The sequence below is a fragment of the Conger conger genome, chromosome 9, assembly GCF_963514075.1.
Source record: "Conger conger chromosome 9, fConCon1.1, whole genome shotgun sequence".
Lineage (NCBI taxonomy): Eukaryota > Metazoa > Chordata > Actinopteri > Anguilliformes > Congridae > Conger > Conger conger.
This window is the reverse complement of record NC_083768.1, coordinates 6,422,655-6,438,184: the sequence shown is the minus strand read 5'-3', so window position 1 is coordinate 6,438,184 and position 15,530 is coordinate 6,422,655. Positions and strand designations below refer to the sequence as shown.

General features: G+C 51.0%; 1 protein-coding gene across 1 annotated transcript in view; it reads left to right on the top strand.

The window, feature by feature from the left end:
• chd8 (chromodomain helicase DNA binding protein 8) overlaps positions 1–15,530 on the top strand; it is a 35,598-nt gene that overhangs the window by 13,989 nt on the left and 6,079 nt on the right. Inside the window, 14 exon segments of the mRNA XM_061254417.1 lie at positions 330–509; positions 1,353–1,463; positions 1,754–1,977; positions 2,865–3,067; positions 3,338–3,494; positions 3,768–3,857; positions 9,495–9,598; positions 9,765–9,888; positions 10,061–10,136; positions 10,354–10,619; positions 11,861–12,096; positions 12,612–13,274; positions 14,661–14,773; positions 15,160–15,387. Of these exon segments, the coding sequence (XP_061110401.1) occupies positions 330–509; positions 1,353–1,463; positions 1,754–1,977; positions 2,865–3,067; positions 3,338–3,494; positions 3,768–3,857; positions 9,495–9,598; positions 9,765–9,888; positions 10,061–10,136; positions 10,354–10,619; positions 11,861–12,096; positions 12,612–13,274; positions 14,661–14,773; positions 15,160–15,387 (2,775 nt within the window).

The window sequence follows — 15,530 nt, the reverse complement described above, 5'->3', positions numbered from 1 at the left end:
AGAGTTACACTTTTCACACGCTCCCTAACTCACTGCACTCCCAGGAGTTACACTTTGTACACGCTCCCTGACTCACTCCACACCCGAGAGTTACACTTTTCACACGCTCCCTTAGCTTGGGGAAATGGGTTGGGGAAGTTTGATTCAAGGTTGAAGGAAAGTTGAATCGTGAAGCGAATGTTGGGGAAAAAGTTGCCCGAATGTTTGGATGAATGTTCAACGAAGGTTGTGGGTGAATGTTGGTTGACTGTTTAGAGAATGTCGGGGGAAAGGTTGGGTGAACATTGAAAGAAGGTTGGGTGAATGTTGCTGGGCCGTTCCTCCAGCAGATCCAGCAGTTCTCGAAGAAGGAGATCGAGGACCTGCTGCGCAAGGGCGCGTACGCGGCCATCATGGACGAGGGCGACGAGGGCAGCCGCTTCTGCGAGGAGGACATCGACCAGATCCTGCAGCGCCGAGCCACCACCATCACCATCGAGAGCGAGGGCAAGGGCTCCACCTTCTCCAAGGTGTGTGTGTGTGTGTGTGTGTGTGTGTGTGTGTGTGTGTGTAGTGTGTGTAGTGTGTGTAGTGTGTGTAGTGTGTGTGTGTAGTGTGTGTGCGTGTAGTGTGTGTGTGTGTATACTGTGTATACTGTGTATACTGTGTATACTGTGTGTAGTGTGTGTAGTGTGTGTAGTGTGTGTAGTGAGTGTAGTGAGTGTAGTGAGTGTAGTGTGTGTAGTGTGTGTAGTGTGTGTAGTGTGAGTGTGTGAGTGTGTGAGTGTGTGAGTGTGTGAGTGTGTGAGTGTGTGTGAGAGTGTGAGAGTGTGCGTGTCTGGTGTTTCTGCGTGTGTGCGTATGTTCTAGAGCCTGTTAGGCGAGAGGAGTTTGAGTTTTGTGTGTCGAGTGTGCAATGTGTGTGGCTTGTGGCATACCTACCGCGTGTAGTGTGTTTGTGCGTAGTGTGTGCAGCAGGAGTGAGGCATGTACTTTTATTTGTGCAGTGTGTATCTAGTCTTGTGTGTGGCGTCTACTATGTGTGTCGTGTGTGTGTGTGTGTGTGTGTGTGTGTGTGTGTGCGCGCGCGTAATGTGTGTGTTGTGTGTGTGTGTGTGTGTGTGTAATGTGTGTGTGTTGTGTGTGTTGTGTGTGTGTGTATACTGTGTGTAATGTGTGTGTGTGTGTATACTGTGTGTAATGTGTGTGTGTGTGTGTGTGTGTGTGTGTGTGTATACTGTGCGTAATGTGTGTTGTGTGTGTGTGTATACTGTGTGTAATGTGTGTGTGTGTATACTGTGTGTAATGTGTGTGTGTGTGTGTGTGTATACTGTGTGTAACCCTGCCTCTAACCCTGCCTCTCTGGTCCCCAGGCCAGTTTTGTGGCCTCTGAGAACAGGACGGACATTGCGCTGGACGACCCTGAGTTCTGGCAGAAATGGGCCAAGAAAGCCGACATCGACTACGCCACCATCAACAGGAAGGTATGGCCTGCCTTTTTGCTGATTGAGTTCCCAGTATACGACTCGCATCACCCATTGTCCTGATGACCTTGTTATGATGACACGCCTGATAAGGCTGTGTTATCATAACCCCTCCCCATGTAGAACACTCTTGTGATTCGCCGTCTCTAACCCTTCCGTCTGTATAACATGCTGCTGATTGGCTGTATCATAACCCATTCCCCCTGTAGAACTCTGCTGATTGGCTGAGTTTTTGTAAACCCCTCCCCCTGCTGGGCACTGATTGGCTGTCATGACCCCTCCCCCTGCAGAACACGCTGGTGATTGACACGCCGCGCGTGAGGAAGCAGACGCGTCAGTACTCCACGCTGCGCGGGGAGGGCGGCGCCGAGCTCTCGGACCTGGACAGCGATGAGGAGTACCCACCCCACAGCTCCCGACACGCCCGTTCCTCCCGCCGGTCCGAGCGCCACTGTGGGTCCGGATACGGCCGGACCGACTGCTTCCGCGTGGAGAAGCACCTGCTGGTCTACGGGTACGCCCAGCCGCACGCCTGTCACCATGGAGACACTGCACGCCTGTCTCCACGGAGACACTGCACCGTGCTGCATCACACTCCTGTCACCATGGAGACACTGCACCACGCTGCATCACACTCCTGTGTCCATGGAGACACTGCAAAGCAGTGCATCGCACTCCTGTGTCCATGGAGACACTGCATCGCACTCCTGTCACCATGGAGACACTGCACCGCGCTGCATCACACTCCTGTGCCCATGGAGACACTGCACCACGCTGCATCACACTCCTGTGTCCATGGAGACACTGCAAAGCAGTGCATCGCACTCCTGTGTCCATGGAGACACTGCAAAGCAGTGCATCGCACTCCTGTGTCCATGGAGACACTGCATCGCACTCCTGTCACCATGGAGATACTGCACCGCGCTGCATCGCACTCCTGTGTCCATGGAGACACTGCAAAGCAGTGCAGCGCACTCCTGTGTCCATGGAGACACTGCAAAGCAGTGCACCGCACTCCTGTGTCCATGGAGACACTGCACCGCACTCCTGTCTCAATAGAGACCTGGGGTCATCAAATCATAGGCCTCCAGGTCGGAGAACTATAAGGTTTCCCACCCCTTATCCCTTTACCTGGGGCTCAGGTGTGAAGACCGTCCGTCCATTATTATAGTAGCACTCATTGTTCAGGTAGAAGAGGATTCGGATTTGATGATCCTATACCTTCCTGTTGCAGGGTATGTGACGTTGGTGTATTAACTGATTATCAACACCCAATAGATAAGCAGGGGGGGTGTTTTTTGCCCAATAGGGAAGGTATCGTATGATGAGGCCATGCTGTTGTTCCTCATCGCCACGTGGGGGCGCTGTTTCCCAGGGTAACGCGCTGCTCCTCCCCTCCAGGTGGGGGCGCTGGCGGGACATCCTGTCGCACGCGCGCTGTAAGCGCAGGCTGGGAGAGCGAGACGTGGAGACCATCTGCAGGGTGATCCTGGTCTTCTGCCTGCTGCACTACCGCGGGGACGAGAACATCAAGAGCTTCATCTGGGAGCTCATCACCCCGCCCGAGAACGGCCGTGCCCCCCACACCCTGCTCAACCACTCCGGTGTGTGTGTGTGTGTGTGTGTGTGTGTGATTCACAACCACTCTCTGTCTGTCTATAAGAAAGTGCTCGCTTAGTGTATACTCTCATATTCTCTCTCCCTCTCTCTTGAAATTCAGTTTGCTTTCCGACCATGGCAATATTGATTATCTGTAATTAAATATCATCCCTCTCGCTCTTTATCTCCCACCCTCCCCTCTCTCTCTGTCTCTCTCTCTCTCCCCCCCCCCCCCTCTCTCTCTCCCTCCCTCTCACTCTCTCCCTCCCTCTCAGGTCTGTCCATCCCCGTGCCCCGGGGCAGGAAGGGGAAGCGTGTGAAGGCTCAGAGCTCGTTCGATGTGCAGAAGGTGGAGTGGATCCGCAAGTACAACCCCGACGCCCTGCTGCTGGACGACGGATATCGCAAACACCTCAAACACCAGTGCAACAAGTACGCTCTACAGAGTACACACTGCATACTGACACTTCAAACGCTAATGTAACAAGTATGCACTGCAGAGTACACACTGCATACTAACACTTCAAATGCCAGTGCATCAAGTACGCACTACACAGCGTATATTAACACCTCAAACACCAGTGCAACAAGTATGCTCTACATACTGCATACTGACACCAGTGCACTATATTCCTTTGTGTGCGAGTCCACACGTTCAGGTGTGTGTGGGTAAGCATGCTCTTCCTCCCTCCTCCTCTTCCTCAGGGTGCTGTTGCGCGTGCGGATGCTGTACTACCTGAGGCAGGAGGTGATCGGAGACCACGCCGACCACGTGCTCCGCGGAGTCGATGCCAGGTACGCGCCGAGATCCTCACATCTACACGAGACACATGTAGGACTCTCACATCTACACGCGACCCCTGTAGGACTCTCACATCTACACGAGACACCTGTAGGGTTCACATCTACACGAGACACCTGTAGGACTCTCACATCTACACGAGACACCTGTAGGACTCTCACATCTACACGAGACACCTGTAGGACTCTCACATCTACACGAGACACCTGTAGGACTCTCACATCTACACGAGACACCTGTAGGACTCTCACATCTACACGAGACACCTGTAGGACTCTCACATCTACACGAGACACCTGTAGGACTCTCACATCTACACGAGACACCTGTAGGACTCTCACATCTACACGAGACACCTGTAGGACTCTCACATCTACACGAGACACCTGTAGGACTCTCACATCTACACGAGACACCTGTAGGACTCTCACATCTACACGAGACACCTGTAGGGTTCACATCTACACGAGACACCTGTAGGACTCTCACATCTACACGAGACACCTGTAGGGTTCACATCTACACGAGACACCTGTAGGACTCTCACATCTACACGAGACACCTGTAGGACTCTCACATCTACACGAGACACCTGTAGGACTCTCACATCTACACGAGACACCTGTAGGGTTCACATCTACACGAGACACCTGTAGGACTCTCACATCTACACGAGACACCTGTAGGACTCTCACATCTACACGAGACACCTGTAGGACTCTCACATCTACACGAGACACCTGTAGGGTTCACATCTACACGAGACACCTGTAGGACTCACATCTAAACGAGACACCTGTAGGACTCTCACATCTACACGAGACACCTGTAGGACTCTCACATCTACACGAGACACCTGTAGGACTCTCACATCTACACGAGACACCTGTAGGACTCTCACATCTACACGAGACACCTGTAGGACTCTCACATCTACACGAGACACCTGTAGGACTCTCACATCTACACGAGACACCTGTAGGACTCTCACATCTACACGAGACACCTGTAGGACTCTCACATCTACACGAGACACCTGTAGGACTCTCACATCTACACGAGACACCTGTAGGACTCTCACATCTACACGAGACACCTGTAGGACTCTCACATCTACACGAGACATCTGTAGGACTCACATCTAAACAAGACGCCTGTAGGACTCTCACATCTACACAAGACACCTGTAGGACTCTCACATCTACACGAGACACCTGTAGGACTCTCGCATCTACACGAGACACCTGTAGGGTTCACATCTACACGAGACACCTGTAGGACTCTCACATCTACACGAGACACCTGTAGGACTCTCACATCTACACGAGACACCTGTAGGACTCTCACATCTACACGAGACACCTGTAGGACTCTCACATCTACACGAGACACCTGTAGGACTCTCACATCTACACGAGACATCTGTAGGACTCACATCTAAACGAGACACCTGTAGGACTCTCACATCTACACGAGACGTCTGTAGGACTCTCACATCTATACGAGACACCTGTAGGGTTCACACATCTGGGTGTGTTGTGTATCTGTCGAGCTGTGGATATCTGGGTGTGTTCTGTATGGTAAATGGTTGGCATTCATATAGCAAACGATATCAAAAGCGCTGTATTATTGATGCTTCTCATTCACCCATTCATTCATACACACACTCGCACCACACACACACACACCACACACGAACCGGCAACCCTCCGACTGCCAGGCAACCGCCTGAGCCGATGTCGCCCCTGTGTATATCTGGTTGTGTGTCTGTAGGGATGTGGATATCTGGGTGTGTTGTGTATATGGTTGTGTGTCTGTAGGGATGTGGATATCTGGGTGTGTTGTGTATATGGTTGTGTGTCTGTAGGGATGTGGATATTTGGGTGTGTTGTATATCTGGTTGTGTGTCTGTAGGGATGTGGATATCTGGGTGTGTTGTGTATATGGTTGTGTGTCTGTAGGGATGTGGATATCTGGGTGTGTTGTGTATATGGTTGTGTGTCTGTAGGGATGTGGATATTTGGGTGTGTTGTATATCTGGTTGTGTGTCTGTAGGGATGTGGATATTTGGCTGTGTTGTATATATGGTTGTGTGTCTGTAGGGATGTGGATATTTGGCTGTGTTGTATATATGGTTGTGTGTCTGTAGGGATGTGGATATTTGGGTGTGTTGTATATCTGGTTATGTGTCTGTAGGGATGTGGATATTTGGGTGTGTTGTATATCTGGTTATGTGTCTGTAGGGATGTGGATATTTGGCTGTGTTGTATATATGGTTGTGTGTCTGTAGGGATGTGGATATTTGGGTGTGTTGTATATCTGGTTATGTGTCTGTAGGGATGTGGATATTTGGGTGTGTTGTATATCTGGTTGTGTGTCTGTAGGGATGTGGATATCTGGCTGTGTTGTATATATGGTTGTGTGTCTGTAGGGATGTGGATATCTGGCTGTGTTGTATATATGGTTGTGTGTCTGTAGGGATGTGGATATCTGGCTGTGTTGTATATAGGGTTGTGTGTCTGTAGGGATGTGGATATCTGGCTGTGTTGTATATATGGTTGTGTGTCTGTAGGGATGTGGATATCTGGCTGTGTTGTATATATGGTTGTGTGTCTGTAGGGATGTGGATATCTGGCTGTGTTGTATATCTGGTTGTGTGTCTGTAGGGATGTGGATATCTGGCTGTGTTGTATCTGGTTGTGTGTCTGTAGGGATGTGGATATCTGGCTGTGTTGTATATCTGGTTGTGTGTCTGTAGGGATGTGGATATCTGGCTGTGTTGTATATCTGGTTGTGTGTCTGTAGGGATGTGGATATCTGGCTGTGTTGTATATATGGTTGTGTGTCTGTAGGGATGTGGATATCTGGCTGTGTTGTATATCTGGTTGTGTGTCTGTAGGGATGTGGATATTTGGCTGTGTTGTATATATGGTTGTGTGTCTGTAGGGATGTGGATATTTGGCTGTGTTGTATATATGGTTGTGTGTCTGTAGGGATGTGGATATTTGGCTGTGTTGTATATCTGGTTATGTGTCTGTAGGGATGTGGATATTTGGGTGTGTTGTATATCTGGTTATGTGTCTGTAGGGATGTGGATATCTGGGTGTGTTGTATATCTGGTTGTGTGTCTGTAGGGATGTGGATATCTGGCTGTGTTGTATATATGGTTGTGTGTCTGTAGGGATGTGGATATCTGGCTGTGTTGTATATATGGTTGTGTGTCTGTAGGGATGTGGATATCTGGCTGTGTTGTATATATGGTTGTGTGTCTGTAGGGATGTGGATATCTGGCTGTGTTGTATATATGGTTGTGTGTCTGTAGGGATGTGGATATCTGGCTGTGTTGTATATATGGTTGTGTGTCTGTAGGGATGTGGATATCTGGCTGTGTTGTATATCTGGTTGTGTGTCTGTAGGGATGTGGATATCTGGCTGTGTTGTATATATGGTTGTGTGTCTGTAGGGATGTGGATATCTGGCTGTGTTGTATATCTGGTTGTGTGTCTGTAGGGATGTGGATATCTGGCTGTGTTGTATATATGGTTGTGTGTCTGTAGGGATGTGGATATCTGGCTGTGTTGTATATCTGGTTGTGTGTCTTTAGGGATGTGGATATCTGGCTGTGTTGTATATATGGTTGTGTGTCTGTAGGGATGTGGATATCTGGCTGTGTTGTATATCTGGTTGTGTGTCTGTAGGGATGTGGATATCTGGCTGTGTTGTATATCTGGTTGTGTGTCTGTAGGGATGTGGATATCTGGGTGTGTTGTGTATATGGTTGTGTGTCTGTAGGGATGTGGATATCTGGGTGTGTTGTGTATATGGTTGTGTGTCTGTAGGGATGTGGATATTTGGGTGTGTTGTATATCTGGTTGTGTGTCTGTAGGGATGTGGATATCTGGGTGTGTTGTGTATATGGTTGTGTGTCTGTAGGGATGTGGATATCTGGGTGTGTTGTGTATATGGTTGTGTGTCTGTAGGGATGTGGATATTTGGGTGTGTTGTATATCTGGTTGTGTGTCTGTAGGGATGTGGATATTTGGCTGTGTTGTATATATGGTTGTGTGTCTGTAGGGATGTGGATATTTGGCTGTGTTGTATATATGGTTGTGTGTCTGTAGGGATGTGGATATTTGGCTGTGTTGTATATATGGTTGTGTGTCTGTAGGGATGTGGATATTTGGGTGTGTTGTATATCTGGTTATGTGTCTGTAGGGATGTGGATATTTGGGTGTGTTGTATATCTGGTTATGTGTCTGTAGGGATGTGGATATTTGGCTGTGTTGTATATATGGTTGTGTGTCTGTAGGGATGTGGATATTTGGGTGTGTTGTATATCTGGTTATGTGTCTGTAGGGATGTGGATATTTGGGTGTGTTGTATATATGGTTGTGTGTCTGTAGGGATGTGGATATTTGGCTGTGTTGTATATATGGTTGTGTGTCTGTAGGGATGTGGATATTTGGGTGTGTTGTATATCTGGTTATGTGTCTGTAGGGATGTGGATATTTGGGTGTGTTGTATATCTGGTTATGTGTCTGTAGGGATGTGGATATTTGGCTGTGTTGTATATATGGTTGTGTGTCTGTAGGGATGTGGATATTTGGGTGTGTTGTATATCTGGTTATGTGTCTGTAGGGATGTGGATATTTGGGTGTGTTGTATATCTGGTTGTGTGTCTGTAGGGATGTGGATATCTGGCTGTGTTGTATATATGGTTGTGTGTCTGTAGGGATGTGGATATCTGGCTGTGTTGTATATATGGTTGTGTGTCTGTAGGGATGTGGATATCTGGCTGTGTTGTATATATGGTTGTGTGTCTGTAGGGATGTGGATATCTGGCTGTGTTGTATATATGGTTGTGTGTCTGTAGGGATGTGGATATCTGGCTGTGTTGTATATATGGTTGTGTGTCTGTAGGGATGTGGATATCTGGCTGTGTTGTATATCTGGTTGTGTGTCTGTAGGGATGTGGATATCTGGCTGTGTTGTGTATATATGGTTGTGTGTCTGTAGGGATGTGGATATCTGGCTGTGTTGTATATCTGGTTGTGTGTCTGTAGGGATGTGGATATCTGGCTGTGTTGTATATATGGTTGTGTGTCTGTAGGGATGTGGATATCTGGCTGTGTTGTATATCTGGTTGTGTGTCTTTAGGGATGTGGATATCTGGCTGTGTTGTATATATGGTTGTGTGTCTGTAGGGATGTGGATATCTGGCTGTGTTGTATATCTGGTTGTGTGTCTGTAGGGATGTGGATATCTGGCTGTGTTGTATATATGGTTGTGTGTCTGTAGGGATGTGGATATCTGGCTGTGTTGTATATCTGGTTGTGTGTCTGTAGGGATGTGGATATCTGGCTGTGTTGTATATATGGTTGTGTGTCTGTAGGGATGTGGATATCTGGCTGTGTTGTATATCTGGTTGTGTGTCTGTAGGGATGTGGATATCTGGCTGTGTTGTATATCTGGTCGTGTGTCTGTAGGGATGTGGATATCTGGCTGTGTTGTATATCTGGTTGTGTGTCTGTAGGGATGTGGATATCTGGGTGTGTTGTATACCTGGTTGTGTTGTGTAGGGATGTGGACATCTGGGTGTGTTGTATACCTGGTTGTGTTGTGTTGTGTAGGGATGTGGATATCTGGATGCCGGAGATGGAGCTTCAGGAAGTGCCGTCTCGCTGGTGGGACACAGAAGCAGACCGATCTCTGCTCGTTGGAGTCTTCAAACACGGTACGTGTGTGTGTGTGTGTGTGTCTCAAGATGATTTCACTCAAAAATTGAGATGAGGGTGATTTAACTGTCAATTTGGTCGATTGAAATCCTTCTAAATGGACACATCTAGCGTAATCATCTCCATGAAAAACCTTTGCTCATTATTTCTGTTTCTCACTCTCAGGATATGAGATGTACACCACGATGCGAGCCGACCCCTGCCTGTGTTTTTTGGAAAGAGTCGGTCGCCCCGACGACCAGGCTATCGACGCTGAGCAGCACTCTGGAGACGCAGAGATGGGAGACGGGTGAGACGTTCACCCATTGGCTGGTCTGCGGCCTGCAGGGCGTCCCATTGGCTGGTCTGCAGCCTTCATGACGCGCCATTGGCTGATTTGCAGTGATCTCCACTGATGTGGTGATGATGATGATGATGATGATGATGATGATGATGATGATGATGATGATGTTTTGTTTCAGGGGAGATTTTGACAAGTACTCGGAGGACCCCGAGTTCAAGCCGTTGAGGAGGCAGTACAGAGACCCGTACGATGAGGTGGGTGTGTCGGCTGTTCCGATTGGACAGCCAGGCTCCGTTAGTGGGCGGAGCCGTCCAGAGACCCGTCCTGTCCCTTTCACCCTGCAGCTTCTGGCACCTACAAACTAATGTATTAAACGCATAAACGTTTATACATTCGCACACCATAATCGTACATAATCGTAGCACGTTAGCACGTTAACGGTTTTTTCGTGTCACTGTGGCCCCCCTGCAGGCAGACTCCCTGGCGCCGGACGAGGAGATCTGCGTGGAGGACCGGGCGGGGGAGGAGGCGGGGCCGGCGGGGCCCACGGGGGCGTGCGATTGGCCGACGGGCTCGTCTCTGACGGCGCGCCTGCGCAGGCTGATCACGGCGTACCAGCGGAGCTACCGCCGCGAGCAGCTGAAGATGGAGGCGGCGGAGAAGGGCGACCGGCGGAGGCGCCGCTGCGAACAGGCCTCCAAGCTGAAGGAGATCGCCCGGCAGGAGCGGCAGCAGAGGTACGCTGACCGCACGCGCCCCGTGCCATGCTCTCCTCTAGCCATGCTCACCCCGTGCCATGCTCACCTATACCATGCTCTCCCATAGCCATGCTCTCCTATAGCCATGCTGTCCTATAGCCATGCTGTCCTATAGCCATGCTGTCCTATAGCCATGCTGTCCTATAGCCATGCTGTCCTATAGCCATGCTGTCCTTTAGCCATGCTCACCCATAGCCATGCTCTCCTATAGCCATGCTCTCCTATAGCCATGCTCGCCCATAGCCATGCTCACCCATAGCCATGCTTTCCTATAGCCATGCTTTCCTATAGCCATGCTCTCCTATAGCCATGCTCACCCGTAGCCATGCTCTCCTATAGCCATGCTCGCCCATAGCCATGCTCACCCATAGCCATGCTTTCCTATAGCCATGCTTTCCTATAGCCATGCTCTCCTATAGCCATGCTCGCCCATAGCCATGCTGTCCTCTAGCCATGCTCGCCCGTAGCCATGCTCTCCCATAGCCATGCTCACCTATAGCAATGCTCACCCATAGCCATGCTCACCTATAGCCATGCTGTCCTCTAGCCATGCTCGCCCGTAGCCATGCTGTCCTATAGCCATGCTGTCCTATAGCCATGCTCGCCCGTAGCCATGCTCACCCATAGCCATGCTCTCCTATAGCCATGCTCACCTATAGCCATGCTCTCCCATAGCCATGCTCACCCATAGCCATGCTCTCCCATAGCCATGCTCACCGAGAGCAATGCTCACCCATAGCCATGCTCTCCTATAGCCATGTTCTCCTGTAGCCATGCTCACCCATAGCCATGCTCACCCATAGCCATGCTCTCCTATAGCCATGTTCTCCTGTAGCCATGCTCACCCATAGCCATGCTCACCCATAGCCATGCTCTCCTATAGCCATGCTCTCCCATAGCCATGCTCACCCAGTGCCATGCTCACCCAGTGCCATGCTCGCCTGTTAGCGTGGACGCCCATTACCTGGCATGTGGCCTGTGGCGTAGTGGTTAGGGTAAATGACTGGGACACACAAGGTCGGTGGTTCTAATCCCGGTGTAGCCACAATAACATCCGCACAGCCGTTGGGCCCTTGAGCAAGGCCCTTAACCCTGCATTGCTCCAGGGGAGGATGTGCTACTTGGTTACTTTCCCGGTTAACAGGCCAGTCTTCGGGAGCAGAGCCCTGTTTCACTGTCCCGTTCCTGGGTGAGTGAGGTGCGCTGTGTCTCTCTCTCAGGTGGACGCGGCGGGAGGAGTGTGATTTTTACCGCGTGGTCTCCACGTTCGGCGTGGAGCGCGTGAAGGCGGAGGAGGGCGCGGTGCCCGAGGGCGGGGCCACGGAGCTGGACTGGAACCGCTTCCGTACCTTCGCCCGTCTGGACAAGAAGACGGACGAGAGCCTGACGCGCTACTTCAGGAGCTTCATGGCCATGTGCCGGAGGGTGTGTCACCTGCGCCCCACACCTGGAGAGGGTGAGAGTCACCTGCAGCCTTTCACCTGTACCCCGTCACCTGTACCCTGTACCCTGTACCCTGTCACCTGTACCCTGTCACCTGGACCCTATAGTACTGTTCACTCTATACACTGCACCTGGAGAGGGTGAGAGTCCACCTGTACCCTGTCACCTGTACCCTATAACACTGTTCACCCTATACACTGCCCCTGGAGAGGGTGAGAGTCCACCTTTACCCTGTCACCTGTACCCTATAACACTGTTCACTCTATACACTACACCATATAATATACTTGATTTACATATATCCCCCTATATAAAGCACCATGTACTGTATACCCTGCGCCCAGCACCGGGAGAGGGTGAGACTCTACCTATACCCTTCGACCTGTACCCTGTTCCCTCTCTGTGCTGATCTGACAACGCTGCTGCTCTCTCTGTGCTGGTCTGACACTGCTGCTCTCTCTGCTGGTCTGACGCTGCTCTCTCTGTGCTGGTGTGACGCTGCTCTCTCTCTCTCTCTCTCTCTCTCAGACCCCTCCCTGCTGTCCCAGTCGCTGGCGCCCATCACAGAGGAGCGGGCGTCGCGGACGCTGTACCGGATCGGTCTGCTGCGGAGGCTGCGTGAGCGCGTGCTGCCCCACCCCCTGCTGCAGGACCGCCTCCTGCTGGCCCCGCCCTCCGCCGACCTGCCCGCCTGGTGGCTCCTCCCCCAGCACGACCAGCAGCTGCTCCTGGGCGCCTGTCGCCACGGCGTCAGCCGCACCGAGCTGTCCATCTTCCCCGACACCGCCTTCTCCTTCAGCCAGGCCCGCCTGGACTTCCTGCAGGCCACGGCGGCCGCCTCGCGCAGCTCCACCCCCGGCCCCGCCCCTCCGCAGGGGCAGGGGGAGGCGCCCCGGGGGCCGATCAAGGAGGAGGGGGAGGAGACTGAGTTGGGGGCGGAGTCACGGCTGCTCGTCGGGGAGGGGTCCGGGGAGAAGGGGGTGGAGTCTCCGGCCCCGAAGCCCCGGGGCGGCCGGGCCGGGTGGGGCTGGAAGAAGTGCCGAACAGGGAGGGGGGGCCGGCGCAGGGAGGGGGAGGGCGGACCGTCCGACACGGAGTCGGATTCGGACTCTGACTCCTCCGGCTCCTCCCGCCGGAGCGGCAGCTCGGAGGAGAGCGGAGACAGCGACACGGAAGGGCGGAGGGCCCGGGGTGAGTCTGAGTCTGAGTCGGAGAGAGAGTCTGAGTCTGAGCGAGTCTGAGCGAGTCTGAGTCTGAGTCTGAGTCTGAGTCTGAGTCTGAGTCTGTGTGTCTGAGAGTCTGAGTCTGTGTGTCTGAGAGTCTGAGTCTGTGTGTCTGAGAGTCTGAGTCTGTGTGTCTGAGAGTCTGAGAGAGAGTCTGAGTCTGAGTGTGAGTCTGCGAGTCTTGAGTGCGAGTCTTGAGTGCGAGTCTTGAGTGCGAGTCTTGAGTGCGAGTCTTGAGTGCGAGTCTTGAGTGCGAGTCTTGAGTGCGAGTCTTGAGTGCGAGTCTTGAGTGCGAGTCTTGAGTGCGAGTCTTGAGTCTGTCCGTCTTGTTTTTCTGCATTCATGTGTGTCTTTGTGTTTGTGTATTAGCGTGGGGGGGGGGGGTGCATTTTGATTCCTAAATTATTTAGGAATAATGAGTCTTCAGTGCATGCTATTGGTATAGTATGTTGTGTTGGTGTATGATGGTGGTATAATATGTTGTCTGTGTGTGATATTGGTATAGTATGTTGTGTTGGTGTATGATGGTGGTATAGGATGTTGTCTGTGTGTGATATTGGTATAGTATGTTGTGTTGGTGTATGATGGTGTTATAGTATGTTGTCTGTGTGATATTGGTATAGTATGTTGTGTTGGTGTATGATGGTGGTATAGTATGTTGTCTGTGTGTGATATTGGTATAGTATGTTGTGTTGGTGTATGATGGTGGTATAGGATGTTGTCTGTGTGTGATATTGGTATAGTATGTTGTGTTGGTGTATGATGGTGTTATAGTATGTTGTCTGTGTGATATTGGTATAGTATGTTGTGTTGGTGTATGATGGTGGTATAGTATGTTGTCTGTGTGTGATATTGGTATAGTATGTTGTGTTGGTGTATGATGGTGGTATAGTATGTTGTCTGTGTGTGATATTGGTATAGTATGTTGTGTTGGTGTATGATGGTGGTATAGTATGTTGTCTGTGTGTGATATTGGTATAGTATGTTGTGTTGGTGTATGATGGTGGTATAGTATGTTGTCTGTGTGTGATATTGGTATAGTATGTTGTGTTGGTGTATGATGGTGGTATAGTATGTTGTCTGTGTGTGATAGTGGTGTAGTATGTTGTGTTGGTGTATGATGGTGGTATAGTATGTTGTCTGTGTGTGATATTGGTATAGTATGTTGTGTTGGTGTATGATGGTGGTATAGGATGTTGTCTGTGTGTGATATTGGTATAGTATGTTGTCTGTGGGTGGTAGTGGTATAGTTTGTTGTGTTGGTGTATGATGATGGTATAGTATGTTGTCTGTGTGTGATAGTGGTATAGTATGTTGTGTTTGTGGTGCTGACTCACGCCGTGCTGACCCTCAGACCCGCTGAAGCTGTGTGATGTGGATGAGAACAGCGTCCTCTCCCTGACAAACTCCCAGGATGGAGCACCCCCCGATTCAGCCAGCGACCCACTGAGAGCCGATTGGCCCAAGGTGAGTGGGGCGGGGTTTCTGAGAATGTTTGGTCGGTGTTCAGGGCAGGCTGTGTTTGGAATAAGTGTCTGAGTGAAGCATGATGCCATATTGAAGGCCAGAAGGAGTGGGCTGTGTTCTCACATTTGGGAAGTTCTCGCGTTACTTGTGTTGCCAGTGCACTTTGGACTTCAGAAGCCTTTTGTTTCTCTGCATAAATGCAAGCTGGGTAGGTTATTAGCTGACTAGATTAGTTAACGTACTTGTACTTATATTAGTTAATATTCAGAGAGTGGGGTGAGTCGTGGTGGATGCTGCACTGATTGTGTAGTTGGTGACAGAGGGAGTAATGGTGGGCTTGGTAATGGGTGACCGGGTGACGCTGATTGGCCGCTCCCGTCTCTCAGGACCGGGTGCTGATAAACCGATTGGACAGCCTCTGCACGGCGGTGCTGACCGGCTCCTGGCCCGCGGGGCGCCGGCACGCCCCCGAGCCCCAGCCCAACCCGCCGCCCGGGGAGGGCGAGGCCGAGGAGGCCGGCTACACCCGCCTGATCCGCAAGAACAGCGGCGGCGCCCCTGCTGGGGAGGAGGCCGAAGAGCAGGACACTGAGTTCACCGTCAAACTCCTGAAGGTGAGCGCCGCCGAGAGCAGGGAGAACAAGCAGCCTGAATGGGGCTAAAGCAGCCTGAATGGGCTAAAGCTCCCCTTCTCATGACACTTATGGGTCTCATCACCCTCCCTCTCTCCCTCCTTTCTTTCCTCCTCTCTCTCTCC